General features: G+C 37.2%; 1 protein-coding gene across 13 annotated transcripts in view; it reads right to left on the minus strand.

The window, feature by feature from the left end:
* Positions 1–13,353, minus strand: part of DOCK10 (dedicator of cytokinesis 10) — a 152,103-nt gene that overhangs the window by 35,983 nt on the left and 102,767 nt on the right. For all 13 annotated transcript variants that reach the window (XM_080603754.1, XM_080603753.1, XM_080603746.1 and 10 more), the window contains exons 20-28: positions 13,164–13,287; positions 12,892–13,013; positions 12,145–12,231; positions 11,504–11,596; positions 9,389–9,507; positions 6,458–6,527; positions 3,283–3,396; positions 2,270–2,341; positions 1,516–1,662 (exon numbers count right to left, since the gene is read on the minus strand). In XM_080603754.1, the coding sequence (XP_080459880.1) occupies positions 1,516–1,662; positions 2,270–2,341; positions 3,283–3,396; positions 6,458–6,527; positions 9,389–9,507; positions 11,504–11,596; positions 12,145–12,231; positions 12,892–13,013; positions 13,164–13,287 (948 nt within the window). The remainder of the gene's footprint in view (positions 1–1,515; positions 1,663–2,269; positions 2,342–3,282; positions 3,397–6,457; positions 6,528–9,388; positions 9,508–11,503; positions 11,597–12,144; positions 12,232–12,891; positions 13,014–13,163; positions 13,288–13,353) is intronic.

Genomic DNA, 13,353 nt, shown 5'->3' on the forward strand with positions numbered 1-13,353 from the left:
TGACTCTTGAAGAATCATTCCAGCCAAAATACTCACTGTTTGTGAACTACATTGTCTCTCTGGGAGCAAATACTCAAGCCACTATGTGATGAGGATGTTACGTCTCTTTCTGACTGATGAGGCTAAATAGCCACGTGTAAAGTTTTTTTGAGGCCCCTAGTACTAGTTATTGACATTTTTCCCTTGCAGAGTCTGCCCATGAGACAGGGAAGGTAATCTTGAATTTCCCATCTCATCTGGTGCTTCTGAACTCCGTGAAGCTAGCAAAGCCTTAAGCCTTCTGCTACATAGTATTCACACGACTCCTGCAAGCCCCAGCCTGCACAGTAATATCATGTCTAATCCATGTAATTCTTTCTGTCAGAGTAGATTTGCAAAGAAATTAAAACAAAACCATATGCCTTATCACATAATACAACATTACTGTCTTCCCAGTTCAGATGAACAACAAAAATAACATTCTAAACTGCAACAGCTTCTCCATTCATGCTCCTGCCTCAAACCAACATCACCTTCCAAATGATACAGCAGTATGGAGAGATGCAGCGTAACATCAGTTTATCAACAGCAGTTTTGGTTTCCACATGAAAGCAACAACAGAGATCAATGCAGTGGACATCAATTTCTATCTATTCTAAATTCTATCATTTATTTTATTTATACATAAAAGGAGAAAAATCCATCTTCAGTTTGTGGTTGTTTTCCTTCTAACCTCACCTCCATTTTGCTGCTGGAATACAGCTCTCTCCTAATGCTGTGCTTCAATCTGTCATAAAAGATATAAGCCTAGGTTTCAGAGTACACTATGTACAACATTCTGTATGCTAATGGAAATGGTTCCCTCCCCACCCCCAAGGTTTATTTCCAGTTAAGTAGCTGGACATGCCTCTTACTGAATGCCAATTTTCCCATGCTCCACAGCTAATTCAATGTTGGGAAAATAAACGTGATTGAGAAATATTAGAACAAAAAGAAAAAATTGCAAGCCCTATTTGTGACATTTCCAAAGCACATGTATTTCTTTATATCTAGTAAATAAACTGGCATGACACACATAAAAAGGTAAGTTACAGTATTTCACACAATACTTGCAACTTACTTATTCTGGTTTGTAAAAGTCGCCTACTGTGGTTATGATTAGGAAATATTAATCTACACACAGTCATTCAGAGACGCAGTATTTAAAGAAAAAATAACAACTGCAACTACATTTACATTTCTCACCAAGCTTCTTACCAATTTGAATATAACATAAGAATTTGTAGAATTTGCAAACTTGGGCTCTTTTAAAAAATAGATACAAATCAATCAGAACTGTTTTAAAACAGAATTAGAAAAAGCTTCTGCATTGTCAAAGACCCAAGGGAATAGAAAAACTGAACTACAGGTCAATGCTAAACTTGGAAATTGAGCCATCATTGACGCAGAATTGTTTTTATTCCCTTCAGCTTGGACTGAATAGATTCACTCTTGCACTAAATATGGGCAAATAAGTGTAGTGACAGAACATCTCACCTTGAGGAACTTGGCAGTGCTGTAGTTTGCATTCCTGGTTTCTTCAAGAGCATCTTTGTGCTTCCAAACAACATGGTCTGCCAAGACCATCACAAGTGTATCCAGCTCAGTTTGAAATGATTCTGGAAACCTCTGAGTTCGAGAAACCTAAGCAGCGAATAGATAGATCATCACTTGATTTTATGTTATTACATATTAAATCTGAAAACAAGTTCAAGCCAAGAGCAAAGACAATAAAAACACAGGTCATTCGACATATAATATTTAAGTACTTATAGAATTCCATGGATCTTGTCCATTGGAAAGTGGGAAATGCTATCCAGAGATTCCAGCACAAATATACTAATAGAGTCTTTGATAACCAGGCAGAAAGAGGCCAGACAGAAAAATACACTGATCTCCAGATATGACAATTTTGCTCAAAGCAGAGCAGAGTTTCTAGATCTCTCATTTGCCATCTAGTTATGCACTGCCAGGTAACCACCAGAAATTACGGAATTCTCATTCCATTCTAACCCATCCATTATAAAGCTGATGCAACTGTATTTTTGGTCCACCAGTTCTGTACAAGCTAGAATAGGTATGAGTTATATTTTTGCAGGTAAAAACAGTATTTTAAAATGCGTAATAGTTTCTTGGGTTTTTTTTGACCAGTCAAGAAGAAAACTCCAACTATACCTATTTCACATAATTCTGCATTTTATATTTTCCCTTGGAACCTGATTGCCTCATTAAGAGCAACACACATACTTACTTTTGTTTTATTTGTATCAACTAAGTGCTGTGCCATTGATTTTAAGATAACTGCAAAGAAGAACCACGAGTGCTGTTCAAAAGAAGAAAAAAAGAGATTAGGAGATATGATTATCTGATAAATATTTTATGAGGCTAATTCCATTCTTCAGAGATGGACTGCATTTCTCAGTAATGCACATGGGTAAACTCCACATGACAAACAAATGGAAGAGTCCGAGTGCTACATATCTGAGTAACTTTGCATGATAGAATCACAGAACGTCCTGTGCTGGAAGGGACCCACAAGGACCATCGAGTCCAACCCCTGACTCCACTCAGGACCACCCCAAAACCAGGCCATCTATCTGAGAGCACTGCCCAAACTCTCCTTGAACTCCAGCAGGCTGGGTGCTGTGATCACTGCCCTGACGAGCCTGTTCAGTGCCTGACCACCCTCTCAGTGAAGAACCCGAACAGTTGAGCAGATCTTTGCCATTGAGAACTCCTGAGCTAGCACTGGCTAGCTTTTATACCGGAACCTGTAGGTTCTGGGAGCACTGATGGAGCTTGCATATGTATGAACTTCTTAGACCTGTTTTGTGTGAGGAACTTCAGGGAACCTCAATCCTTTTCATTTTGGTCACTGCCCATCAAAGGCAGCAACTAAAATCAGATATATATGTCCTACTTACACATTAATATTCTCTATGCAACAACTTCTAAAACAAAAATTAAATCAAAATGTCCTAAAAGTAATTGCTAATGTCATATTATATAGTAATTAGGTTCTCCACCTTGACTGAGCAGTAGCAGAAAGGAGGAATTTTATTATGCAAACCATGGCACTCTGAGAAATTAGTTATGTTGAAAAGTTCTAGCAAGTCTTTTAAGTCTGTTCTGTTGAATCAGTGCAGGCTGTGATTTGTGCAAAGCTCACACAGGGAAAGAGAATGGGAGAAAGAGATGTGACAAGACTTTCTATGCAGAAAACCAGTATGAAAACTACAAATGGGCTAATTCAGTGTTGTTCACCTTTAAAACCTGTTTCACAGTTACTTGGTCATTTAACTTCAGAAGACCAGTCATATTCTTGGCCAGCTCCTCATGAACAGTTCTCTCCTCAAATGATTTGGTCCTGAACACATACTGAAGGAGAAAAGAAAAAAAAAATCAAAATGTATATTAAAACAAATATAAAAAGTTATGTAAAAGTTATATAATATAAAAGAGAGGATACACCACTAACAGCTGACAACCTTTACCTTCCAAAACATTTTGACTGAAAAATACATTCACACAAAGTTTAATTCCCCTCACAGTGGCACAACATCACTCCCCTACAAAATTTGAGTTTTAAACACAACTTGCTATTGATTTCAGCTTAATGTGAACCAAGAGGAATTTCTGCTTAAAATTGTTGCTACAGTGTTTTTTTTCTTCCCAATAGGGCATAGGAACCTGATACCTCTAAACTGTCTTCCAAGCCATTTCACCAGAGTGGAGAAAAAAAAAAAAAGGCAAATAGAGTAAGTAAGGAGGGTTTTTCACCCACCTAGTCAGGGCCACCTTTCACTTGCTCCTTTCTTCCAATGGCAACAGTTAGAGCTGGTAGCAACTCTTCATCCTGAAAGGTGTAAAGCACCCACTAGAACTGATGGAAGGGGAAAACTACACCCCTTTTAGAAATCAGACCCTCAAGATAGGAATTTACCTACCAAATTGCCCAGAACTCATAAACACAGTATGAGTTTTATTCAACATTTTGTTACGCAAATAATTTGGTACTGGAATCTATTATAGCTTCCCAAAAGCAAGAGCACTGCGAGTGCACCAGTTGGGAATAAATAGCTTTTCGATACAAATAGAAAAAATGTAAAAGAAAGGACTAACGCTTGAAAATATCTTATTAATATTCAGCCTTATTTCCAGAGCAGATGCAGTAAGTCCTCCCTGTGCAATGTGGTACTTCTGTGTCCACTTGTTTAAGTCAATGTAGTTTCACATTGTTATTGTATCTGAGTGACTCACAATTCTGAATTTACTTATTCTCAAAACAGCATCTCTAGAGTAGGTATTCTTCATTTCCTTACAGATGGATAAAAGAGATTAACAGTTATTGGCTTTTGACTGCTGCTGAAAATGGGAAAACAAGCTAAATGGACTTTTGGTAGAGTTGATTAATCATCTGCTATTTCAAAGACTTTTAGCCACAATAGGTGTCTAATGTAAATTTCAGAAGTTATTGATTAGCAGAGGTGTTAATACCCCTTCAACTATCTATTTTTAAATGTTACATTCATTATTACTTTGCAGTACTGAACAGTTCTGATGGACATCAGCAGAATTCCTCTGGGTTTAAATTAGGGTACTTGAGACTAGAATTTGACTACTAAGGTGCTCAGATGCATAGCCTATAAACACGTATTTTCATGAAGTGTGAAAGTAAATCCACACCTTGGAGATATCAACCAACAGTTGTCAACACTGAAACTAAAATTGAAACACTGAAATAAAAACAGCTTTCCCATTTAGAAACCTGACTCCTATCGTACTTTCATTATATTACCCATAACTTGCTGAAGTTTCAGAGTTTATCAGGAAAGTATTTGCTTTCACTTTATTCCTGAAGTTAATTTAAAAAACCTTATGTCACATATTAGTCACAATCCACAAATGAAATGTATGTTATGAAAACTACCAGGTTTACAGTGAATCAGCACATCACTATAGCTAGAAGCCCATACAGACATTTGTCACTCAGCACTTCCCATTCATAAATACTCTGTGACAATTTCCATTAGTTCCATCACCACCAAATGATAGCAAGGCAAGATACAAAGTGATAGCAATATCTACCTCAATTCTCTTAATAACCTGCAATTCTCCTCTATTCTGTCGTTTGAAATAAACAAATAAGGTAATCAGCATGACACTCAAAGATATAACTTACTCATTACTGATTCCTCTAATAAAGCCAGAACCAAATTTTCCAGTCCCCTCTCTCAATTAATAAATAAATAAGGAAAAAAGACACTTGAGAGGAAAAAAAGTAACACTTAAATTAAGTTCATTTATTTATTTATTTTTCCCAGTCAGTAATAGTGGTTAATGTAATCTTTTACTTAAAAACATGCTTCTTCATAAAATTCTCAGCTTCTAAATCTGATACCCAAATATATTCTTGATTAGATACTTACTGGTCTACAGCATTATTCATACTAATTTAATGGATATTTAAATTGATGCAGATAACAAAGAGGTCATCTTTAAAGAGGCCACTACTTTGGTTTTTTAAGTAATACTACAACTTCCCCAAAAACCAAAACAAAGAATACATATACATTCTACATAATACCTTCTTCAAAAATAATGATGGATGAAAAAAGCTGAGTAAAAAGGACGTAGTTATAAAAATCTGAATTCCATAGATGAGAAATGAATTTATGTACAATAGCTTATGCAAAGACACGGGATCTTGAAACTAAATTCATTTCTTAAGAAAATAATCAAAAGCTTGGTTAAAAACTTATAGCTCCCTAAAAACCACAGCAATTTGAAACCGTGAAGAGCACCTGGAATAAGTTATATATAAAAATTACTATTTGTGGATAATTTTTAACTGTAGTAAGGGTAACCCTGTACTACAGCTGGACAGATATTTTAAAGCTGTAGATCTCATCATGGTCAAAAGAAATGCTGCAAACTGTCAAACTACATTAAATCAATCTCTCATAGGTATCTATCTGGCTCAAGTTTCCTGATCTTTCAGGTATTTATCTGCACATACCCACATAAGCACTGCAATGTGGGAAGTTCTCTTAGCCTAACCCCATTTTACAGAAACTGACACTAAATCTACACTCTTAGCTCAGCTGGAAGCACATTTGCACCACATCTTGCTTCCAAAAGACAAGGCCCTCCTACATGTCTTCTAAAAGACATCCGCTCCTCCCACAATCCAGAGCAAGGAGAGGCAGCGTCCAAGGTTGTCCAAGGTGGCACAAGGAACTTATGACAGAGGACTGAAATTCACCCAGCCTCTTCCAAGGCTTATGTTAGTTTCCTCACCGCTGAGTCACCCAGCCTGCCAGTGGCAGAAAGCCATAATGCTAATACAGAGAAAGCTACAAACAAGTACAACTAAGAATAAACAAGAAAACAAACAAACAAAACCACACAAAATACTTAAGTTTAACAGCAGTCATACCGTCACATAAGAATTGATGCAGTTGTCTAGTTGTTCTTCATGGCACTTGGCAACAATGTTAGTAAGAACCCTGGAAGATTAAAAAAAAAAAAGAAAAGTCGTAAAGCAGAGAAAGGACATCTAATGCACCACATTGTTCTGTTATCAACTCCCCGTTTAAAACAGCCCCTGATGGATATGATCCAAATGATGAATAGTGCATGCAGAAACTGTCCCACTAGGCAAAACCAGTCACTCCTTGGGCCCTCCACTTGGATGGATCATGCTGCTATATATGCACTCATCTAGCAAAATGCTCCCAGTTTTAATGATTACACCTGTACTGACATTACAACAGAATGCATCTATTAACTAACTAAAGCTTATAAGGACTTATTCAGACTGGGAGTAAGAAAAAATAAAGTATGCTAATGAAACAGAGAAGCAAGAGCCTCCTTCTCTGGCAATGCTACTTATCTGATTCTCTCAGATCTTGGTGATTCTGTGAAGCTTTGATGCTTTCTTTATGACTGCACTGTTAATCAACGCACACAGGAGCCTGGGCTCCAGCCCAAGCGTGCCTCTCTCCTGCGCTGTTTGCACATAGCATGAGTCTCAGCCCTGGCCTGAGCACCCAAGCAGCCCAGAGGAGCAGACTGAGCACAGCACCTGCTTGTTCCTCAGCAACAGGTGAGACTCAGAGCAACCAGAGGTGCTCTGAGCTTCTGCAAATCCCCTTGGTGATCAGCAACACTGAAGCAAATTGCCCAGGCCATGCCAACACCTACTTTCATGCCTGTGCTTCTGTTAACAGCAGAGATGGAACCACTTGAGATCAAGCGTTTCAGCAAAGTTTTCTCTTGAGTTTGTACCTGGGCCATCTTTTGTTTGATACCATTTTGTTTTAGAAAACACACATTTGAGCAAGAAGTTATCTTCAAATTAACCATAACATCTCCTCCATTTTTGAGACCATTTTTTTTCAGATTTTAGATATTCGATATAGAAAACACTGCAATTTTATAGTCTTCTTTTTATGTTGAAAGAATGGGGAGGAAACAGTTCATGATTCTCAAATATCAAAAACTGTGAACTGTATCTCAAGTTCAAGGGCACTCATAATAATGGCATAACTAAAACGGATTATTAATGCATAGATACACCAACAGGTATACGCCAGACTATGATCCACATACAAGTAGTTCTAGTAGTTTGTTGATTTGAGAGTTTTCTGCAAATTCTTACTATTGGATTCAAAAGTTTGTAATTCCTTCAAGTTTATATACTTCATATATTTCATTTCTTGTTATTATTATTAGAAGTAAAACTTATAGCAATACACAAATGCTATGACAAAATTAGTTGTGCCCATTCTGATCCTTCAGCCAGCCCTTACTCTGATTTGAAACTGAAATAAGTCCTAGCAAAGACAAGATAGAAATGATGCCATGTCGGGCCCTTGGACAAGTAAGTAATCATGAGAGAGTATAAAAGGGATAATGCTTTCTCCCCAACACGTAAGCAATTCTAGCTTTTCATTCTGTTGTTGTTTTTAATATGTTCAACACAAGCTGCTCCAAGCTATTCAGAACAAAATACAATGTGTGTATATATATAGGACACGTCAATGAATGACACACACAGCAGATGAGCATATTCCCATTAACATCAACAGTACTAGCACAAAAGCCATCGCACATACAAGAAAAACAGAGATCCCCCCCACCCCTTTGAGGGTGTATATTCAAAATCTGATGCATGAAAAAATTAGCATCCTTCAGTTTTGCCATCTAATCATTAAGTCTAAGTTTTAAACATCTACTTCTTCTGATGCGTTTATTTTCCAGTCAGTTAATTGATACTTCAATTCTACCCTGGGACAGCATTCTTCAATCTCCCTCACTGGCCTTAACATTAGTTATTTTGTTGGCCATAAAGGGGTCTGAACAAAGGTCTGACTCTCTCTCTCTCTTCCTCTGAAAACTTTATGTAGTCATGAAATCACACATTTACAAGGAATGTTTCCTACTACTTAGGTGTTGTCAAACTGGAATTCATCCTCCAAGGTGCCATGATCCTTTGACAAAGTATATTGACATTCTAGTTTTCCAAGGCTAACATGAGGAAATCACCTTCCTCATTCCTTTCTGCTTTCCTAGTTAATCTTTCTTCAGGAATTAACTATGGAGAACAATCTGAAAAGCAAGAAAATATACAGACAGCAGACGAGTCTAACAGAGTTGCTGAGGGCTGAGAGTTGTTATTTTTTCCAACTAGTTGTAGTCCCAATGTTTAGCTACTGGCAGAAGTACAACTGAAACAACACTATGGCCAAAAGAAAATACAGTACAACTTTCTGCCCTCCTGCAGAGAACAATTATAATCTCTCCAGCATTTTTTTTTCTGCTGCACTGATTAACAGCATCAATAAAAACAATTTCATTATGTGAGGGGTGAAAGACCCAGAAAATCATTCCAGCTGTTTGCCTGCTCACTAGAAAATGCCTCCACTGCTTTTCAGATATTGCCGATACACTCTAATTAGAAAATGCCCCAGAAAAGCATGAACTGAATGTTTGACTCTGCACTGGCTAATGCAAGATGCCAAGCTCTTTCTATGCTGAATTCCACATATTCAGAGTTAAACATAAGTTAAAATGGATATTCAGCTTTTTTAGGAAGCAATTAACTCCTCAAGGACAAGACCTTTACCTATCGTTGCCTCAGGGTACAAAGACACATCCAACATGGGCAATGATCTCCTGGTTGGTATTAGAGCCAACCATATGATATCATGCTCTTCCACAACCTATTGCAGAGCCCTGTGTTAAGGGGGAAGCAGGCATTCTCACCTACTGAAGTCTAAATGCCACAGACAACTTTTATGAGAGCAGCTATTAGTGGATGAACATCTACAGAATTATTTTCTTCATATAGAAACTGTTCAGATACCTGGTCACAGCTGTTGTAACTTCATCATCACTGTTTTGCACCAAAACCCAGAACAGTTGATTCAGGACTATGGGAAGAAAGTTCATAATTACATGGATCTTCTCTATCCTCAGCAAATTCTGTAATGGACATAAGAAAGAAAATTAGAGATTTCCAATATGAGCAGTGAAAGCTAATTATTTGCTTTCCTGTTTCAGCAGGTAAAATGCAGTACAGCCACTGGCAGAATAGGTAGGAAATAGGTAGGAAAACAGGACAACTAAGTGGAGGACTAGTTCCCCACAAAGTTTGTTTTAAATATAATCATCCATGCAACTGTAGTCATTGTCTGCATCTCCAAATTTGAGTATTTTGTTTTATCCTGATGAAAAACAAACAAAACAAGCAAACAAAAAGATTGAAACCAAAACCACGGCACTAAAAGAACTATTTTTAAGACATGCATTTCCTAATATTTTTAGGAAAACTCATTCTTTCTATACTGAGATCTGATAAAATGAAATTGTAGCTAAAACAATTGTCAAAAGCACACTGATAAAAGCAGTATTAACACTCTAACCTGACTAGAGAGACATCGTATTATCTTCTCTGATCAGGGAAGATACTGAGCTCTTAATTAAAAAAAAATCCTTTGAATTACTCCCATTTTTACATTTCAGACATTTCCAAATAATTTCTAAATTTCTTCGAAGTTATTCATGATTTATAAATAAAAGCAAAATGCCCTGGTGAAAATTATTTCTTGGTTATATTGCAAAGTTGATTCTTTATCACATACAACATTATTTTCTAATAAAATCAGCAAAATCTCTTTAAAAGGTAAACTACAAACAGTAAATAACAAACAGTGCAAAGCTGGTTATTTAGATAACTAACTTACTGCCTAGAAAATTCTGAAGCTTTTATGGATTCCCAAACTTTGTCCAATATGGTCAACAGCTTCCCAAAAATTCACAATTAAGGCTTTCATTCAGTAGATGTATCCCCTATAAATAGCCCTGATGCTTTGATTTCTGAAAACATTCTTTAATCATCTTGTTAAATCAAACAGCACTAACTGACAGTATTAAATACCCCATCAAGTCTACCTGCACGCATCACCAAATTAGTAGTCACCTTTAAGGCCTTGCCCAGAGAACTGGGGCCATAATTTATTGGAATTTATCATTTGCTTATTGAAGCAAAATTCACAAGCATCTTTATAAAATCTGCTGAAGGTATGTGGAAACAGGAAAACATAGTGACAAAGGAAAGGGGAAAAGCACATACATGATGGTAACATCTAAATCCCCAAACAGCTATTAGATTTCACACACTGCCACAAGGAAAAATAATAAATACAAGTCATGTACTATGTTTCAGAGCTAATACTGTGACATAATTAAAGTCACGGTCACCCTACAGTCTTCTTGCTTCTCCTCCTCTTAAAGTTCAATAAGCAGACTGCAAAGTGCTAACTCTGAATTTTGCCATGGCCCTTCATTTACCTGCTGCTCTTCTATGCTGCTTGCTTTGCCCCTGCCTTCTCAGTTTTTGACCGCTACTGAATACAGATGCATTTAATGCTATTCTTGCTTATTCATTTAAACTTTGCAGAAAGGGTATGCTCTTACTGTTTTCAGAACTTGACAGGCAACTAGTACCCTTAATTTGTACATGCAAAGTACCAAAAACAGCCCCTTTGAAGAGCAGCCAGTTATTTTTGAGTGAAAATCTGGAGGCAAGTAGGAGGTAATCACATTGTACGTCTAGGGCACCAGAGGACTAGCAGGAATACTGCAGCTCAACAGGCCACAGCTCATTTTTTGGACAGTCCTTGAGAAACAGCGCAGCATTTCACCGCTCTTTAATGGGAACTGAGGCTTGACATAGGCTGGATTATCCAGAGTGGAATTGAGGCAGATGAAGCCATGCTCTAAATGAGAGAGGGGATCGGAAACATCTCTGTGACCAGTATTACATCTGTCACACCAAGGAAGTCTAACTGGAGTTGTCATGGACCCATTGTCTCCTGGCAAGTCTATGCCACTCTTAGAATTGTGCAGTGATGGATCAGTTGAGAGAAAGCCCTAATTACAATTTTATAGCACAACTCTGTGCTGCAGATTACTTTACCTTACAAGAATTGATAAAGTTTGGGGTAGGAGGCTGAGAGAAATCCTTTTCCCTTTCTTGGCACTGATGGAAAAAGTTATTCAGGTATGGATCCTAAATGATAAACAAATGTTCACATTAACATATTATAGAAAGGCTTGGAATTCAACTCCATAAATTCTTTATAACAATCTCCTGTGATACGAAAGAACACACTTGGTAGCTATCACCTTAGACATAAGACATGGAAAGACAGATCAGTTTACCTAGCCCAGTCCATTGGCCATTGTATGTAGCCTAATATATACCCAAATATTTCTAGGTTCTTTGACCAAACTTTTTTTCCTGTATTGCAAGCAATTAGTCTTTTCTTCACAACCTAACGATTTCAATGGCCAGATACTTTTTCCCCCAGTGCTCACATTCTATTTTCTTGCTGTTTAAACTGACATTCCATAATTTTTATTTTGGCATAATATTAAGTAATTTATATTTTTCCTTAAAATGTGTATTCCATCATTTAAATTTTGCCATTCTATATTTAAGTAACCTCTATGTTAGAGAAACACATTCGTACAAGATTTGAGAGAAAGCATCTTTCAGACTTTCTTTGACACTTTTTGCTTGTAAGCAGGTAACTGCTAAGAGGAAATTCAGCTTACCTGAGTATTTACTGTCGATACAACAAAAGTAGACACTTTGAAAAGTGGCTTCCCACTATCTACCCATTTTACATCACAGCCGATCTGCTATAAAAACAAAACAAAATATATTTTTTCCTACTTATTCAAGTCTGCACCTCTTGACACTGCGTAGCTTTGCACAGGGTTTGTGTGTGAACTGTGCTGGCTATTGTGCTTTCACAAATAGAGAACTAGTGCTATACAAACCAACTTTTCAGCATGAGACCATGAACGTTATCATTTAAGGGACCAGGTCACTGCCCTACCCTGTTCTCTTGACAATGTTAAAAAAAACACATGGAGGCACAAATAACCCAAAACAGGACGGGATCAGTGGAAAAAAGTGGTATCGTACAACAATGCTGGAGAATGAATCATGACTGTGGGTCATGTCAGCTGGATAATGAACGTCTTATGGCCTGAGTTTCTGAAGAGTTCTTACTGATTGCTCTCTAAAGTTTTGGAGACGTTAGGTATAATACTGTAGAAGACACAGTTATAAAATGCACTTTTTCCATATATACTCCTGAGTCAACATCATATGGCTTACAGCCCAGTGTTACAGATATTCATTTATATACTTGATATTATTAACATGAACTTTCTAAAATAGATGCCCTGTTATCATTTACACTTTCAGATAAGTAAAAATGCAAATCTGATCCCATGTAAAACACAAATAAGTGCTCTGTGCCGTTTGAACAATATAAAAGTATGAATCAATACCTTGCCACTTGTAGGTTCTTGAAGGCTTAAGTAATTGGGAGGCAGACTGCTTGCTACTGGCACGTTGTGTTCCTGGGAAGCTAGCTGGGCATCTTTCAACAAAGGAAGCCACGCGTATCCCACTGTGCACAAGAACAAATCAATATGGCACTTTGGAAAACAAGTTCCTCAAGTTCAAAGGACGACAATAACATCCAGCCAGAAATTCTGAAATCCTTATTCGAATGTACATTATTTATATTTATTATTAAAAATAATTCTGCTACAGGTACCTGGTGTTTCCAGAGCCTCTTTCTTTTTGGCATTAGCTTTTGCATTTATGTCACAGGTGACATGATAAAATGAAAACAGAATGTGGTGTTTCTTATGGAGTTGAGTGGGAAGTTCAATTTTCACCTGAAATGTAAAATGTTACACCTCACTTTAGTTTAAATATCGATTAAACCAGGCATCAGAGATGGT

This window comes from Anser brachyrhynchus, assembly GCF_964034855.1.
Source record: "Anser brachyrhynchus genome assembly, chromosome: 9".
Lineage (NCBI taxonomy): Eukaryota > Metazoa > Chordata > Aves > Anseriformes > Anatidae > Anser > Anser brachyrhynchus.